Source organism: Oenanthe melanoleuca, chromosome 13, assembly GCF_029582105.1.
Source record: "Oenanthe melanoleuca isolate GR-GAL-2019-014 chromosome 13, OMel1.0, whole genome shotgun sequence".
Lineage (NCBI taxonomy): Eukaryota > Metazoa > Chordata > Aves > Passeriformes > Muscicapidae > Oenanthe > Oenanthe melanoleuca.
Window position 1 is genome coordinate 15,202,329 of NC_079347.1, and position 15,256 is coordinate 15,217,584.

General features: G+C 50.1%; 1 protein-coding gene across 1 annotated transcript in view; it reads left to right on the forward strand.

Annotated features, from left to right (window-relative positions):
- The first annotated feature begins 1,637 nt into the window (after positions 1-1,637).
- LOC130258967 (rho GTPase-activating protein 7-like) overlaps positions 1,638-15,256 on the forward strand; it is a 48,696-nt gene continuing 35,077 nt past the window's right edge. The window contains exon 1 of the mRNA XM_056502741.1: positions 1,638-1,716. Within this exon, the coding sequence (XP_056358716.1) occupies positions 1,710-1,716 (7 nt within the window). The 5' untranslated portion in view covers positions 1,638-1,709. The remainder of the gene's footprint in view (positions 1,717-15,256) is intronic.

A 15,256-nucleotide genomic window follows, 5' to 3' on the forward strand; every position in this document is an offset into this window, starting at 1 on the left:
AGGCACCCCAGTCAGTGGGGGGACACCATCTGCTGGGTCCCTTTGTTAAGGGTGCCCTGTGTGAGGCTTGTGTCTCCATATCCTCTGGGAAAGGAAGTCAGAAAAGTCTGTTCCTTCAGATAGCCTATTTCAGAAGGCATCAAAAGTTAATTTCTGGTCTCACAACACCCATGTACCTTGTTAAGAGATGTGACTATCCTAACCACACCTCAGTCAGAGTGACCAGCACCTGAGTCTGAATGTCCCCCTCCAATGGCACAGTTCCAACCAGAAACCTCATCAGTGGTAGCAAATTTCACTTTGGGTCATATGTGTCATAGGCATTAACATCTGGAATATTCTTATATTTTGCTCCATTAGTGCTTATGCTTGTTAGCTGGTGTGAGGCTGTGTGGCACAGAGTGGATCAGCAATGAGCACCAGTGCCCTGTCAGGCATCCTGCTGAAAACACAGACCAGGGCTCAGCACTGGTCTGGTAGCAATGACAGCTGTGTCTGGTGTTGTACTCTATCTGCTTTCTTCATCTCTGCAATGTAAATCTAAGTGTCCCCTATGTGAGCTGTGGCAGGGGGAGCCAGGGCTGGGCTATGGCAGCTGCCTGGTGCTGGGCAGCTCAGTCACAAAGAGGGAATTCATCCAGAGCTGAATAAGTGCATGTGATGGGCAATGAACACCTTAAAGCCCAAGCACACCACGAGCATCCTGCACCTGCCCACGGCCCAAGGGAACTCCAAGCCCCACAGAGCTGGCAGGAAGGTGGGTGCTGCCTTCCATGCACCTGCCTGGTGTGGCAGGGCCCAGCCACCTCACCCCAGGGACTGTTCACTGCCAGGGAGATTCAAACCATGCTCAGCTGCCTCTTCTCCAGGCAGAAAAAATTCCACTGAGACTTTGTTTTAAAGACAATAACCTTTGCTGTGCAAAAGAGTTTCATTCTAAAAGACTTCTGGTGCAAAAGCAATGGGTTGGACACGTATTTCCCATCACCTCTGGCAGGAGTGGAGCAGTGTCAGGGTGGTGTCTGCACTGGAGCAGCCAGCAGTGTGCTCTGCACTGAGCTCACTCTGCTGGACCGTGCTCCAGTTCCTCGAGGATTTCTCACTGATGTAACAGAGTGCATTGAGTACCTCTGTGCTCCATTCCTCCACATCCTGCAACAGATCCAAACTGTCTATCCTGTTTTTATCCTGCCAGTGTTCCTTGGTGGGCCCCATGCCATGCACACCTCTGGCAGTGCCACGCATGGTCCCTGTGGCAGTGCCAACCATGATCCCCGTGGCAGTGCCAAACATGATTCCCGTGGCAGTGCCAAAGAGGATCCCCGTGGCAGGTCCAGGTACGGTCCCATGGCAGTTCCAGGCACGGTCCCGTGGCAGTTCCAGGCACGGTCCCGTGGCAGTTCCAGGCACAGTCCCGTGGCAGGCTCTGCTCGGAGGGATGGCAGTGGCAGACGCTGCTGCTGGTTCCTGGGGCAGGGAAGGGAAGCCGCCGGGCCCCGCCAGGATGCGCAGAGCGCTGGAAGGAGCTGGGACCGGCTGCTGCTTCCCAGGGAGGATTCTCCACCCCGTCCTGGGTGGGATCTCAGCCGTGCTGCTTAAAGCCGAGCAGATGGGCTCGCAGCTCACTGCCCCAGGCAGGGCTTGGCTCGCTCCAGGGGCACAGGAGGGACTTCTGGCCAGGACAGTGACCCGCTGCATTGCCTCTCCCCATGGAAGGTAGGAAGAGGTTTGTTTTCTTTCCTTGGTTACTCTTTAAGGTTTTTAAGCCAGCAATCAAACTATAATGCAATTAGCCAGAAAACAAGGCATGAACTCAGGAGTGGTGTGGGTCTGGCTATTCCCTCCTGGGATGTGCTGCTTCTATTTTGGCTTACTTAACAGAAAACAGGAAGTTTTTCCATGATATGTTTTGTTTAGAATTTAGAAGAAAAAAATTAGTCACTAGGAATTTTGAGACCTAGCACTTCAGCATTTACAAGTCCCACAGAGAGCATTCAGTGGTGCAGCACAGCTGTCCCTGGAGAGAGGCACAGAGTCCCTGCCTGGCAAAGGTTTGTCCTCTCGAGGGGAGCAGCCACCCATCCTGTGCCACCCAGCTGGCTCCAGCCCTGCTGCTCCCCAGAGAGCACAGGAGCCTCAGTGTCCCACAGTGAGCACAGCCAGGGCAGGGAATGGTCCCCCATAGGGACAGAGTGGGGTGGCAGAGCTGGGGGAGCAGCAGCAGCAGGGACACTCTCTGTGAGGACAGCATGTCAGGCCTCCAGCACCAGAGGAGGTCACCTGAGCAATAATGCATTTTTCCTGAAAAGCAAGAGCACTAGTGATCTGTTTTCCGGGAGGAAAGATGGGCAGAGGGGCCCTTTGGGACGGGTGCCTGAGCCTGCACAGTGTGCAGGTGTGGTGTCACCCAGCACGAGCAGGGGCTGGAGAGGGACAGTGCTGTGCTCCCACGTCCCTCCTGTGTCCCCCAGGGTTCTGTCTCAGCTGCCTCAACCCCTCAGTTCCTCTCTTGCCTCGTTCCTGCTGTGCCCAGGTCCCTTTGCCAGGGATAGCAGGAACTGGTTCCTCATGCTGGGGCAGTCCTGTTTCTCTGGCCATCAACTGGGCCAGCCCCAGTTCCTGCCCTTGCCAAAGGTTTGCTTTGTAATTCCAAAAAAATCCTCCAGCATTCTGACAGCTCTGTAGGAGGGTATTAAGTGTCTGCATGTCAGAAGGTGGCCTTTATTTTATTGCTTCATGTAAAACACTTTGTATTCTCTGGGCAGCAGAGGCAAGGGTTGCAGTGGATGTTTTCAGAAAGGGAATTAGCGTCATGTCCCTTCCCAGGGACGCTCCCCTGTCAGACAGACCCCGGGCTGCCCAGCCCCACCAGAGCTCTGCTCTCACATGCATCTTGCAGGACTGTCTGCCAGCACCACAACTGGAAATAGTACTGCATTTCTTGTCCTTTGCCTTGCTATAAAATAAATCAAGCTGAGTTTTCAATCCTCTGTTTGCTGATCCTCTCTGGCCAAGTTTCGAGTCAATTTATTTCTCGTTGCTCTGCGACACCCTGGCAATGTGCCAAGCACCAGAACTGGGGAGAAACACATAAAGTTTGCTGCATTTCAGGCCAGGGCTGAGCATCCATCTGCTGGTACTCACAGGTCTCCCAGGCAGTAGTAGAGGTGTACTTTTTAAGGTAGAAAATTACTAGTGTTTTGGAAATGAATAAATTGTTGACATAAGCCAAGAGTCATGGGACAGCAATGGGTTGTGTTGGTGTTGACCATAAGAGCACTGTGCCCAGGAGTGCTGATGCAGTGCCCACTGTGGGAAGTGAGCAGAGGGGAGCTGGCTGGAGCTCAGGAAGGTCAGAGCCCCAGGGCAGAACCCTCCTTTAGCTGTGCCTGCGTGACTGCTGTGCCACAGGGGCGCTGGGCAGGGAGGAGCCCCCATCGACCTGCCTGCAGTGGGCTTATTCCCTGTGACAGTGCTGGCACAGCCAGAAGAACACAGGCATGGAGCCTGAGGTGGGCAGCAGGGCCAGCCAGGGGCCAGCAGTAGCCACAGGGGCTGTGCAGAGGGTCAGCTGGGGCCAGCATTCCTGCCTGGCAGCAGGGGTTCCCCCTTCCCCTGCACTCGCCCTGGGGTCAGAGAGCTATTGAGAGATGGGGAGGTGCTTCTGGGAGTGTTTTTGTACGGGTTGCAGCTCTTTTTGGTGTAAATTTGCTGTTTCAGCTTCTGAAATTCACCATTTCCAGGGTTCACACTTCCAGGGTTAACGTTATGTGACACCTGCCAAAAAATCTGGCTCTCCAAAAAATCTGACACCTGCCAAAAACTGGTGCAGCAAGCCTTGTGCAGCAGGGGGCTAGGCACACACACTGCCTGCTGTTCCCATCCCTCCTCCACCTCATCCTGCTTCCCTCTGTGCTCCTGGGAAAAGGCAGGACCTGGAGCTGTTGGAAGGAATGCTTGTGTGGGAAGGGAACTTGGCTTCTCTGGTGAATAAATCATATAGAATCCATTCTGTGGGTTAAACAAAGCTTTATGAAGGGCAGATCCAAAGGAGAGGCCCTGCTGAGGCTCGGGAGGTTTTGCTGTGCAGCCTGACATCCCTGACATCCTCTGGCACCACCCATGGGTCCCAGCCTGCTCAGACCCCTGCAGCACCTGGAGCAGGACTGGGGCTGCCCAGCCTGGTTCCAGCTTCCAGAGCCCTGACACTGCAGACTGCAGGAGCAGGGAGTTTGTGGGCAGGTCAGTGGTGGGTGCACAGAGGGTGCTTGTGTGAAGAGGCTGGTGCTCATGTGCTGCACAGCTGCTTCCCACTTTCCTGCCCAGATCTGAACTCTCACACAGGAATGAGGATCTTCTTGATATGTGACCTTTTTTCTCAGTTTTACTCCCCATATTTGGTATCTGTTTGTCCCTTCTTTCACAAAGCAGCCCAGTAATCAGATGACATCCCTGACTCATGCTGCCCAGACGTGCATGATGGGGCCTTTCTGCTTGTTAGAAAAAGCCTATTGATTTAATTTCTGTATCATTATGCAGCTAATAGGGAATATGTCACTGATGGTGGGGCATGAAATCAAACTGAGAATGCAAAAAGGGGTGAAATATTAAATGAACCTTGCCAAAGGATGGGGAAGAGGTGGAGGTGAATGTGCAGGAAGGGCACAGGGTGCCCTGTCTCCTGCTCCACATCTCTGATCTGTGTGTCCCTGGCTTCTGGGAAATGTGGGCAAGGCCACCTGAGCTGGTCCAACACCAGCACTGGTCCCTGCTGGGGGACACTGGTTGGAAGCTATGTCACATATGGCCCAAGCTGCCCCCCAAATATGATCCCTGTCACCTGCACAGCTCAGCCTGAGCAATGAGCTGCCATACAAACCCTCATACCTACCCACACATGCATGCAACACTCACTGTCACAAGGAAATAGAGGTTTGGTGTACAGAGCACCCCAAGAACATGTCACAGAGCAAATCTGCCTGGGCTGGGAGCTGTGGGAAAGGCCTGTCAGGCACAGCTTTCCCTGGGCTTTGGGGTAACTTGCCACTAGATGTCACAGTGTGCCTGGGTTTGCAGGGACCAGGAGTGCCACTTGTGCTGGGGACCCTCCCTGGGCAGGGCAAAACTGCTCCCTGAGCTCCCTGTGCTGGACCAAAGCACACAAATAGCATCTTTGTGTCTGTTCTTGTCTTCTAGAGCATTTTGGAAATATTTCTAGCTTTCATGTGCCACTCAGCAAAGTCTGAGAGACCAGCAGGTGACTGGAGAGGTTCGTGGTGCCAGCCCAGGGGGCGACCCTGGTGGGACCCCTGCCCTAGCAGGTGTCCAGTGGCCCTGCTCCCACTGCTGCAAATGTCAAACTCTGATTAACATCAGGTGATGCAGCAGGAGCTCACTGTCTGTGTCCCTAAGCTCTTGCTCTAAGGGGGGACAAGCTTTGCCACTCCACCAGCACAAGGCAGAGGCCAGCACTGTGCAGCTGCCTGGGGCTGACCTCTGCCTAAAGCATCCCAGTGGATATTTATAGGCACACAGGAAACCACACTGGACACTGCACTTCCTCTCCCATCCAAGCTGAATCTTGAATCAGCTCAGGGAGCATTAATTGTGTGTGTTTTTCCACTGAGCCTTGTGCAGAGCAGGGGTGGGACACATCCATGGTCAGCTTTGGGCAGGCTGGTGATGGGATGGGCAAGTCATCTTCTGAACTGGTTACAGCTCTGTAAAAAACTTGCTGTATTATTAAAAGACTAGGAGTATATAAGAGTGTGAAGCATTTGCTGAGTAACTAAAGCAATGACAGCATTTAAAGCCTCCTGTTTGAAGTGGTTAATGTACAGACTGGCCACTCCACCCACTGCACCCAGGCAGCTCTTGGGTGAAGTGTAGCTGTTGAATAAATGATGGCATCACCCTGTGGCTTTCATTTTCCACCAAAATCAAGCATAGCTTTCCCAGTCTAAGACTCAACAAATGACACAGGGATGTACAGTGGGATGCTTTCCTTGTGTTCTCTCTGATCTTGAGATGGGGCTCTGCCCAGGCTGAGCAGGGAGGTTGTGCTGGGTGCTGGTCCAGCCTGCAGAGCAGCTCCCCTGCTGCTCCTTGTGTAGGGGATGTTGGGTGGACACAGATGTGAGTGAGTGAGGGGAGCAGGGCTGTGTTGTGTGTGCAGAGGGAGCCACTGCTGTACCCCTGCACCTGGAGAAATGCAAACAGTGGTGACCTGGCTGTCACACTCTGTGCTGCCCAGGCACCCAGCTTGTGCTCTGCTGCCACACACAAGATGGATGGGCTATCCCTGCAAGCCACTCGCTCCTATTAATTTTCACCACATGAATCTTCCTGGCCAATAACACATTACTGCTTTCCTTTGTCTGGGATTGCCTTTCCTTGGCACCAGTCCAGAATATCTACAAATCTTACCTAGCCACAGTTACCGATTGTACCTCAATGTCAGGAGTTTCCCAAAATACTCCATGTGCTGCTCTTTCCCTAGAGAATGAGAGCTGAGCACGCTGTCATTCCCATCCCCCTGCAGCAGCCAACACAGCAGAAGGTGCTTGAGCAGAGCCTAGAGAAGAAGGATTTGCTGTGCTGAGGGGCTGGAGCCCAGTTCCAGCTCTGGGGAAGGGGTGCAGCCTCAGAGCATTCCATAAAAACATGGCCACAACCTGGCTCCTGCTCCAAGCAGCCAGTGCCAGGTGAGGCCACCTGCCCAACCCCAAAGACCCCCAGAGTGCTCATTCCTGTGGCACAGGAGGGTGGCACCACAGATTCACTGCTGTAGGATAGAGCTGGGACTTGGAACAGCAACTTTCTGAAAAAAAACCCCAGTGTTAAAAAAATTAACATAAATCTAATTTTCTGCAGTTATCACCAATCTCGGATTAATTCTGCAGCATGACCAAACTGCTGCAAGGCCCCACACTAGTATGTTAAATATGTCCCACTGCATGCATTGAATGTGATTTACAGACACAGGGCTTCTGGAGGAGGCTGCAGATAAGAGTGTGCTGGGAGGCAGCTGCCCAAGAGCTCTGCAGGAGCAATCTGTGGCACAGACACATGCAGGGCCCCACGTTTCCTTTCACTTGTTGGAGTTTCTCACTCTTTTCTGTCCTGTCACCCTCAGGTGTGTCAGTTTTTGATTTGCTCTGGAGCCTGGCCATTAAAGCTGTGCAAGGAGAGCCCAGGGCTGTTATCCCAGCTCTGGGAAGTGGGCTCTGTAGCAGTGGAACAAGGCAGCTCCCTCCCTGTCCCACAGCCAGAGGGTTGGACAGAGGCTTTGGCACCGATCTGTCCTTCCCTGGGGCTGTGTGGATACTCCTGGAAACGAACTGCATTAGTTTCTCCACCTCCTGAAGGCAGGAGCCAGTTTTTGCCATTTATCCCACTCCCCTGCTGGCTGGGAATGCAGCACAGGCTCCTCTGTGCTCCCCATGGCTGAGTGCAGTGCCCCAGAGCTGGGATGTGCCAGTGCCAGGGAACTCTGCACTGCCAGCAGTAAGGAAAATACCTCACTGCTCTGGGCTCTGCTTCAGAGCTGCCCACTCAGCATCAGTCATGTGCAGGGAGTTTGTGTGTCTGAACCCCCCGTGTGTGGTGTCTGCTGAGGGCAGCTCAGCTCCCCCAAGGAGAGGAGCTGGAGCCTGGCAGTGGGCAGTGCCCTCCCCAGCACCCCAGAAGTGTCCATGGGTCCTGCACTGGGGCTGGGCTGGGCTGGAGGCACCTGCTGCATCCAGCATCCCAGTGGCAAGGGAGTGCAAGCACAGACCTGAATCCTGGGGTGTGCAGCTTATCCAGCTCAGGGAGAGAGAAATTCCACCCTGGGCCTTTGCTGGAAGCAGCTGCAGGCAGGGATTGGGATGGCTCTGCCCCAGGGGCTGCACTTTGCCAGGTGAGGTGCAGGGATGATGGATGCCCCACCCTGCAGATCTCCAAGGGGGGAAACCCCTCAAGGCATTTTGTTCCTAAGGGCAGTGCACAGGAGAGGAGCTGCCCAGCATCTGCCTGAAGTATCTGGCTAAACATCAATTTGAATCAAAGGGTATTTTCCCTTTTGGGGGATGACCAGCTGAGCAGAACCTGGGACCATCTGCACAGTCAGGCAGGGCAGGGCTGGACTGGGGAGGTCAGCAGGGTGTGAACAGGAAGGACTCTGCCTGGATCCCCAGCCTGCTGAGCCTGCAAGGGCAGCCCAGGGCTGCTCACAAGCCCACGTGCACCCCAAGGTGTGGGATCCACCCTCAGCTGGCACAGCAGTGATCTGCTGCTGCCAGCAGCAGGGAGCACATGATGTTCAGGGAGGAGAGGTCAGGTCTCTTCCTGTTTAGATGTTTTCAAAAAATGCTTAAGCATTTTAATGGAAAAATGACTGAGGGAACCCTCCAAATTAGGAAACAGGAAATACTGCACTACATAAATATCATTTTGACAGCTGAAATGAGAGGCAAGTGGTTGCCAGGTAGGGCTGCTGAAGATGCTGCTGGGCCAGCAGCTCGTGGGGGAGCTCAGCAGCCAAGGTGAGGTTCTCACTGGGACACTCCTACCCAGCAGTGACTGCCAGGGGCCAGAGCCAAGTCCCTGGGTGTCTCTCACCTGCCAACAATCAGCAAGATGTGTCCTTCAAGTGGATGACTCCTCATGTTTCCTGCAGTGGGTACATTGAAAACTAAGTCACTAAAATCAGAATTTTTATGGGGTATAAATAGCAGCAGCCTCCCCCGTGCCAGGTTACCTGTGTGATATTAGCTGCTCAAATCTAATGTCAGCCCTGCTCTTGACTCTCTCTCCCCTTCAGCAAATCACTGAGCTCCCCAAGCCCCTTTCTAGCCATATGTTAAGTTGATGTAATGCTGCTTCTAAGTCTGTGCAATTACTCAATTACTCCTGCATCTGATTGCAAGTGATATGCCCTCAGGGCTTTGCTTCAGTTTTGCCCATTGATTTGCTGTGTGACCTTGAGCACCACATTAAACATACTTTCAATATTCAAAGGAATTGTGTTCATTTATGCCCATGATCATGCTATCCAAACTCCTACTCTGCTCCCAACATTCCAAGCAGTGTCTGCCTGTTATTTATTGCAAAATTGAAGGATAGAAGCTAACCTAAAATACAAAAGAGATCTGGGGGCCTATGTTCCATTCAAATTCACCTCAAGCAAGTTTCAGTGGAGCTTGAAGAGCCTAAGAAATGTAGATCCTTCTGAAAATGTCACCCTAGCTGTACCTGCAGGCTCTGACATTCCACAGACACCTGAATTACTCAGGCAGCTCCCCTTGCTGATCTAGCCTGATGGCTGCAGAGCTGGCAGAGCTTTAAATATGCACATACTTAATGTCTGCTGTGCTGGAGGGGGAGGATGCCTCAAAGTGAAAAGTGCTGTGCATTCAAATGTGTTCTTCAAAGCTCACCCAGGTCTTCTCCAGCTCGAGCTGGGGAGGAACAGCTACCCTGGCAGCTGGGGCACAGTTTGGAGGGGCTGTGGGGTGCTGCTTTTCTCCTTGTTCTGCATGGCAGGGGTGGGCTGTGGGATCAAGGAGTGGTGCCTGCTTGCTGGAAAAAGGAGCAGCCAAAGGACAAGTGTGGGCAGGGCTTATCCTGTCACTGGGTTGACCCCTGACTCTGATGGTACCAAGTTTTGAGAGTTTTCTCTTGTGCATGTTTGCCATGGTCAAACCTTTACCTTTGCTGGAAGATGGCTGTGAAATAGCATGGTCAAGAGGCAAAGCTGCCTTCTGAATATTTTAAGAACTTTTGGCTCAGTTTTCTGTGACTATTAGTTAAGAGTAAATGAGACTTGGAAAAACAGCCAGTATGGATTTACCCTGGGATATTCATTCTGGGAACAAGCACACAAAAATAACCCTTTCCTAAAATGTTCTTTACAGCCCCACCCTTCAGGAATGATGTTCCCTGCAATGACCCCAGCCTGGACAGCACTGGCAAACCAGGGCTGAACTTCAGCTCTGGTTCACACTCAGCAGTTCCTTTTTACAGTGCAAACAGCTCCCTGGAGCCACAGCTGGGTTGTTGAGGAGCCACAGTAGGTACCAGAGTGAGTGAGGACTGCAGAGTCTGGCTGCCTGTCACCCCAGCCCAGTGAAAGCCATGGCCTGGGGACAGGACTGGAGTGACAGCAGCAGAAGGATTTGCTCCCCACCTGCTGTTCTCTCTGTACCTGCACTGCAAAGAAGTCAAAGTGCCACACGAGCTGCAGGTAATGTCAGCACACCTGCACACAGGAGTTCTGCTGTGCAAGTCAGTCCTTGGAATCTCTAAAGTGCTTCATGCTCCTTGTCTTGTGAAACAACACTGAAATGGTGTGATGTGTAATTTCTACAGATGCTCCAGCTTCTACACACAAGCCTCAAACCCCTGAAAAGTCACCCAACATCAGTGCAGACAAGGGCAGTGATAGACTCAAATGCTTTAAACAAGTAAAGCTACAGACCTCAGCTGTGCTCTGGTTATTTTCTTTGAATTTGCTTCCTTTCCACTGCTTTTTTTATACTGAGACATAAATAATCTTAAATTCCAGATCACCCATGGGTCCAAAATTTAGCTGTAACAGGGACTTCTGCCAACTTTTACAAAAGGATTTTGCTAACATGAAAGAAAATAACTCATGCATAATAAACACTCCTCCTGACCCACGTTATCCTTTTGCATTTAAGGTCAACCATCTCTAAAAGGAGGGGGAAAAGAAAAAAAGATAAAGGAGATGCAGAGATTCAGCTGCAACAACAAACTAAACCCCTGCATGAAGGTCCTCCTATCAGGGCTGTTCACAGCTGCCACTACATTTTTTCCTTGGCCTGAATAATGTAAATACTGGGCTGGGGAGTGCTTTCCTTTGCACTGGTGTAAATCTGGCTGGAGCTCCAGGCCTGCCCTGGCCCTGCACACACTTTATCCCTGGCAGCCCTGCCCTGGCAAGGGGACTCAGAGGAGCTCACCATCCTTTGATGCTCGCTGCTGTGCTGGAAAAAGGGCTAAATTCCTCTTGTCTCTTGAAATAAACTTGCAAACCCCTTGACCTTCCTGAGCTGGAAGAATATGTTTACAGATAGTTTAATCCCATTTTTCTTCCTGAGTGTGTGAGAGGGAGCAGTGTGGTTGAGGGAGGGGAGCTGACTGTGTGACCAGCCTCTTCTGATAGCAGAGACACTGATGAATCCCATCCACTTTGAAGGGTGCAGCCATTCCCATCACTTTTTGGAGGAGGAAGGAAAGGAATTATTTACTAGAATCCCCTGTAATTTTGCTTTATATAAAGTTCATGGGGCAGCAGTATAATCTTGTGTTTTGTTATCTATTCTCATGACATCTTCCAGGACACTGGTGCTTTGGACTTCCAGATAAATATCAGGAGGTAATTCTGCATCAGCAGCTCTTTTCTAGTGTTACCCCACCTAAACACGTCTCCTTTACACATTGATTGCTGCCTGAAGTCAGGGGAGCCAGGAGAAACAAAGTTTATGAGAGAGCAAGAGTCAAAGCACGAGGGGACATTACTGACATACCTAAATTAAAGTGTAGAGCTTTATTTAAAGACTATAGAAGCTGGAAAAAAGCTCTTCAAGACAGAAACCATCTTTTCTCCCAGGCCTGGGAGGCACTGGGGGCCTCATGGGTGTCATCACCAGGTACTTGTAATAATGTCACTATTTCCAGAAGCCTTGGCATGAGCAGCACGGCAGGAGAGGAATTGTGAAGGGTAGCTGACTGAGGATAATGGATAGCAGGATGAAATTGAGAGGAAAAACTTAATTGGAATTAACTAGCTGAGAAAAGCCCCTTGATCTGTCAGACAGTGAAATTGCCTCCCAGGAGCAATGGTATAGTCTCAACCACGTGGGCATTTAAAGCTAGTCTAATGTCTATGATTCCCTGAGTTAACTGGAGTATCTCAATAATTGGAGCTGACACAAAGATTTATCTTCTTTGATTGACTGGCTTTCATAGAGGCTCATCTCTTTGTGGTGCTGCACAGAGCTTTCAGGGCAGCTGTTTGCACTTAAACTGCCAGGAGCTGACAGTGTGTATCCATTTCAGCTCTTCAAATGTGTTCTTTGAAAAAACACTTAAATGGCTGGAATAGACAGTGCTAATCAGTCTGCAGGAAAATGGAGCATCCTTACCTGGGGCTCAGTGCTATCCATCTCCCTGTGCCAGGCTCGGCCATCCTGCAGCAGCAGAGACATTTAGGTGCATTACTGCCAAACGCCCAATCAGCCTGAAAAATCGGCCTGGTTTGGCCAAGGCAATAAAAGGGAAAGGTGTTTTGCCAAATGTATAAAAACAAATGGTTGGTATTTCAGCAGTTAGAGCAGAGTGGGATTAATCACACTGAGATGATGGAAATTGTTTCCCATGCTCATTTTTCCTGATTTCAGAAGAGACAGCGTGCGGCTGGCCTGAAGGGTGAGGTTCTGGGAGGGCTCTTGTCTTTGGATTTGCCCATTCATTCACCTGCTGTATGACCTTGTGCCAATTCCCTCTCTTGCTTTGCCTTCTGTAGGTTTACACCTGCAGGAAAGGGCACACCCAACCTCTGGCCTTGGCTGGAAGCTGGGTTCCTCCTTTGTGTGTAGCAGCAGCGTGTTGGGAAGGGTGTTTGCAATCCTTTCACTTCCCTGCCACTGACACACACAGGGATGGTGTCTTCTCTGCAAAGGAGAAGAAGAAGAAGAGAAGAAGATCTAAAAGATCTTACTGAGGTAGCCTTGTAATATGCGAAATATTAGGTCAAGATATTTTACAGAAAGAAAGAAATTGCTTTTCTTCAGGGCACAATTTACAGGGAATGTTATATATGTTTATGTATGTTTATATGTTCTGACATCCTAATATTGACAGGAAAATGTGCTTTTATCTTGGTCCTCTAAAGCCTTTTACACGGGGAATGCATCCTTGACTTTTCACCTAGCCCTCTCCCATTCAGCAGAGCTCTTCAGAGGAACACCTTCCCCTGTATTTTGGTCCTTCTGGAGTGTGGGCACCAATATGCCTCTTTTGCTATGGAGAAGTACAGCACGTTGGAAATCAGAATTTATGGAAATATCAGCTCCCAAGCTGATTAGTGTGTGGATTTACAAAGCAGGGATAACCACATCAGGCTGGGCACCAGAGAGGAACAAGCTGCTGCTGCCAGAGATGAAATCCACCTGGCCTGTTTGCTGGTGGCAACCAGAAGCAGCTCAGGTCCCAGTGTGTGGCCGTCCCTTGCTGGCAGTGAGGCTGGAGAGGTCTGACTCACAGCTCAGAGCACAGCCTGCCCTGCACAGCAGCCTGCAGGCAAACATTTCTGGGGAGTCACACAGCCCCAGCCCGAGCAGCCCTGCTGGCTCTCCTGCAGGTTTCCTTCCAGCCCAAAGACACAGCTTCACTCTCTCTCTCTGTCTGCCCACCTGGAAAAATGGAGCTCTGTGATTTCTGTAATGCTTCCCTCTGACTGAAATCCTGCTCTGCCATTAAACCTTCCAGGTCACCAGACCTTTCAGGTTCTCAGTGCTCAGCTGGCTCCTCCAATGGCCACAGCCAGCACTGCCTAAGTGACCTAGTTGGGGTCATTAATGTAAATTAAATATGCTCATGTTTTCCATGGAATGCTCAGGTATATGAGGATAATATTCTGATTTACTTTCTAAGGGTAACTGGTTATAAAGGGGTTTTCATCCCATTGGAACATGGTTTTTCCAACTACTCTTTCTTCTGCTATGAAAAGTTTAGACAAAATATATCTATACAAAGCCAGAGAGAAAAGAAACTGAAAATTTTAAGTGAAAATTAGGGAGGTAATTGATAGGAAATGGTTAATTAAAGATTGGGGTGGAAAAAAGGGAGAAAAGGAAAAGAGTAAAAGTACACTTAGGGAAGTGGACTTTGGGTAACATGCAAAGCTACAACTGATTGGTACCACTTATTACACTTTTCTGTTAAGTTTCTTCATTCACTCTATTGTTTTTAGAGTCTCCTCAGGAGATCATCTGTTCTGCTGAGCTGGTCTGTGTCTGCATGTGGGCTCTGAGGTTATCAAACAAAATCCTTTTCTCAGAGAGCAAACCCCTTCCAGCCCAGAAGGGCCCCACTGAAGCAGCTGGGGCTGGGCAGGCTGTGACACAGAGCCCTTGAGCTGACCCAAACCAGCCCTGGTGGCCACCAGAGTGTCCTGGGAAGGCCCTGCTGTTCAAACACACCATGGTGGGAGCAGTGAGCATCCTCTCTCTCTGCTGACCTCTTTGCTTCTGCCCCACCTTTCCCAGGCTGGTTTCCCACACCTGTTCTCCTTCAAAAAGTCCTTGAAGAGTGCTGGCCTGAAACTGCCAGCTCGTCTTCCAAGCCACAAATCCTGCTGCTTCTGGTGTTGTGCAAGAGTGCAAACAAATATGAGTTGTAAAATGATTCAGTCTTTATGAAACCCAGCTAGACTGTTTGGCTTTTAATAGCAGCAGCCCCGAATTACACGTCTGGACTAGACACAGTGCAGAGATTAATTTCCTTTAATTTGTTCCAGAGTAACTCACAATTTAATTTAACTGAGCAGTTCCTTGTTCTCTTATTCTGGAATGATGGATTGTGAAATGCACTCCTTTAAATTAATCCAGACACTTGATTTTTGTCAGCAGAGTAATCTTTCTCAGCGGTATGCTAAGTATGCTTTTAAAAGGTATGGTGAATATGAATGATATGCACTTGGTTGATGATTTAAGTGTTTACACTTTCCAAACCTTGCAGAAAAAACAAATCCAGCTTAGCTGTATTTTGTTTTATAACCTTTCAGAAGTGATCATTCAAATAACATCAAAAGGACTTAAATGGATTTCTAAATTTGATGGCACATGAGAGGGCAACTCCCTTCTCATCAGAGAACCACGATTTTGAAATGGGGCTGAGCAAAGCTTAGACTGTTTCTGATTGCAGGGCTTCCATAGATCATCCAGAAAGATTTCTATTGGAGCCATTAATGGTAAAATATTTCATGAGGGTGCTGTCACTGCTTACGCTGGCTTGATGTTGCAACAGAGCAATGTCCTTTCCTTTTATATTTTTTTCTTTCCCTTTTGCTGTTTTTGCCTCTTAAAGATGAAGTGGGGCATTTGTGGAGAGGAGTGAAGAGGCTGTGCATGAATATTTGTTTTTCTATACTGCCTCCTTTAGAAGAACTGCAAGAAGTTAAAGGGAAGTTGAGTAAGTGATATTGATGTAAACCAACCCATCAGGTCCTGTCAGCCCAGGCACTCCCTCA